This window comes from Haemaphysalis longicornis, unplaced genomic scaffold (assembly GCF_048455015.1).
Source record: "Haemaphysalis longicornis isolate Haplotype H1 unplaced genomic scaffold, Haemaphysalis longicornis Haplotype H1 scaffold_213, whole genome shotgun sequence".
In the NCBI taxonomy this organism is placed as follows: domain Eukaryota; kingdom Metazoa; phylum Arthropoda; class Arachnida; order Ixodida; family Ixodidae; genus Haemaphysalis; species Haemaphysalis longicornis.
The window spans coordinates 188,812-191,134 of record NW_027526299.1 but is presented as its reverse complement, the minus strand read 5'-3'; the positions used below and the strand labels follow the sequence as shown (position 1 = coordinate 191,134).

Below are 2,323 nucleotides of genomic sequence, written 5' to 3'. Positions count from 1 at the left end.
GTCGCACCCAGCACTTCAAGCAATGGCTCAGCAGAGGCTGAGCCTTGGTACAGCGACTTTGACCACGTCGAGTATGTACCAGATGACACTGGCGTCATACACGCGCCAGCAGTCACCCTGCTGGCACCACCACAGACAGCTGAGCCGGCCAAGGAACAAACCATTGAGCAGCAGCCTCCACGGCAGAAGCGCAAGTCCACATCTCCTCCAGAACTTGTGGCCCTTCTCGAGGAGCAGAAGCTGATGCGCGAGGACCTCAAAGCAGCTCGAGCCAAGAAGTATGCACTTCGGGAACGGCAGCTCGTCATGCAAGAAAAGCCCTACGACGCCATGACACAGTACTTCAACACGCATTCAGCTCAAAAATAAAGTGTTCCCTCACTGCCGCCTCTTGTAATAGTCAACAAGGGCTGCCCTCACTTGATGTCCACTTCCTTCAACAGCATCAGTGTGGTGTGCTGGCTGCTCGTACGCCACATTGCTGGCCTCAACGTCGGCACATCACTGAGGCAGAACACCATCACCAAAATGTTCGCACACGTTGTTGAGGACACAGCATGCATGGATGGCCAGGCGAGTGTTGTCGATGTCGCACTCCATGCGCTTCAAAACGAAGCGAAATCGGGCTTTCATCCTCCCGAATGCGTTCTCCACAATGCGGCTCGACCTTGAGAGGTGGTAATTGTAGGTCTTCTGCTCTTCACTCAGCTGCCCTCGGTGGGGGAAAGGCTTCACCAGGTTTGGCGTAAGCGGGAAGGCTTGGTCGCACAGGATCAGTGGGGGCACTGCTGTGCCACTAATCACAGCTAGGGGGGCACGGAACAAGGGCCCCTCAACGGCTGTCGCCAGCTGGGACCGTTGATAGACATACGCGTCATGGCACCGGCCCGGTGAGCCGACGTTCACAAAGCGAAATCTGTAGCGGTGATCCACCAAGGCAAGGAGGATCATGCTGTGCCTGCAGAAGTAACAGAAAAACAAGTGATGAAACATTAAGCATGGCACAGATTTTAAAAAATTCATGCATACTGAATAAGGCCAATATAGGCTGAACAGGTGCACCTCAGAGCTCCCGCAGCATAGTAATTAAAGTGCGGCATGCTACGTTTTACTTAATTAGTATCTAGAAAGTTTATTTGATGAGATAAGATTGGGCATGATTGGCTTACCATCCTTTGTAGTTGATGTAGTCGCTGGCGTGTTCCTTCGGCGGCGACACAGGAAAGTGGCAGCCGTCCATGGCCCCGACGGCATTGGGGAAGTCACACACTGCTGCAAACTCTCGCATATGGTCTGTCATCCCCTGGGCTGTGGGCAGGCCAATCCACTCGTCTCCCATGACTTCTACCACAGCTTCGCAAAACTCTCGGTAGATGCTGTTCTCAGTAGACCTCCAGACAGCAAAAATGATGGCCACTGACCTGTCCTCTGCGGACGAACAGAGCTTATAGAGGCCAACGGCCACCCGCTTTTCCACGGGTATTGCCTCGCGCATCTGTGTGTTCATTTTCTCTAGAGCGCCTCTGCACGTTTCCGCGATGAAGCGGAACGTGGCGCGCGACACTCAAAATAGGTTTTGAACGCCTGGTCATCCAGTTTAAAAACGGCGAATTCGGCACCTACAGGACACCAAACTCAAAGGTGAAGTGGACATTTTCACAGATGCAGGCATTACACCGAGTACTGTTGGCACTGCATGGATATGCCCGGAACAAACATCTTTAAATGGCAGCTCTGCACTCAAGTATAATAATGCCACCAGTCTGGAAGGTGAATTGTACGCTATAAATAATGCCCTTAGTCATCTATGTTACGATCTCGACACCCGACCCCCTGGACACGTGCGTATCCTCACAGATTCGTTTGAGGCTGTACAAGAACTCCGGAAGCCTTTCTCATCCAACCCAATAGTGAACTCCATTTTGCTGCAAATGGAACTCCTCAGAGGACAGGGTGTACAAGGCCGAATTGACTGGACGCCAGGCCATGAGGACACGAACACAGGAAATCGGGCTGCCCACGAGGCAGCGCAAGAGAGCATCGCTCGTTCCTCTCCACCGAACTCCTCGTTGTCCTCTTCCACGCCCCCGGCTCTCCTCCTGCTCCGACTTAAGAAGGCACGACAACAGGAACACCGGATTGCCTCCTCGACAGGTTACCTCTTCAATGTCGGCACGAAACCGAGAGCGGCTGAAGTGTTCATAAATAAGTTTTGTGCTGACGCTGCGTATACTCCACATATAATTCAGAAATGGACCCGCAGACCTGAAGGACGGGAACATTGCCCTTATTGCAATAAGGGCTTAAAATCTGATTTACACCA

At 52.5% G+C, this 2,323-nt stretch overlaps 1 protein-coding gene across 1 annotated transcript; it reads right to left on the bottom strand.

Annotated features, from left to right (window-relative positions):
• Positions 1-458: 458 nt before the first annotated feature.
• On the bottom strand, positions 459-1,507 carry LOC144172450 (uncharacterized). Its single transcript, XM_077701150.1, has 2 exons — positions 1,170-1,507; positions 459-958 (listed from the first exon to the last, which is right to left on the bottom strand). The coding sequence occupies exons 1-2, from the start codon at positions 1,505-1,507 to the stop codon at positions 502-504; spliced, it is 795 nt and encodes a 264-aa protein (XP_077557276.1). The 3' UTR covers positions 459-501.
• Between the last annotated feature and the right edge of the window lie 816 nt (positions 1,508-2,323).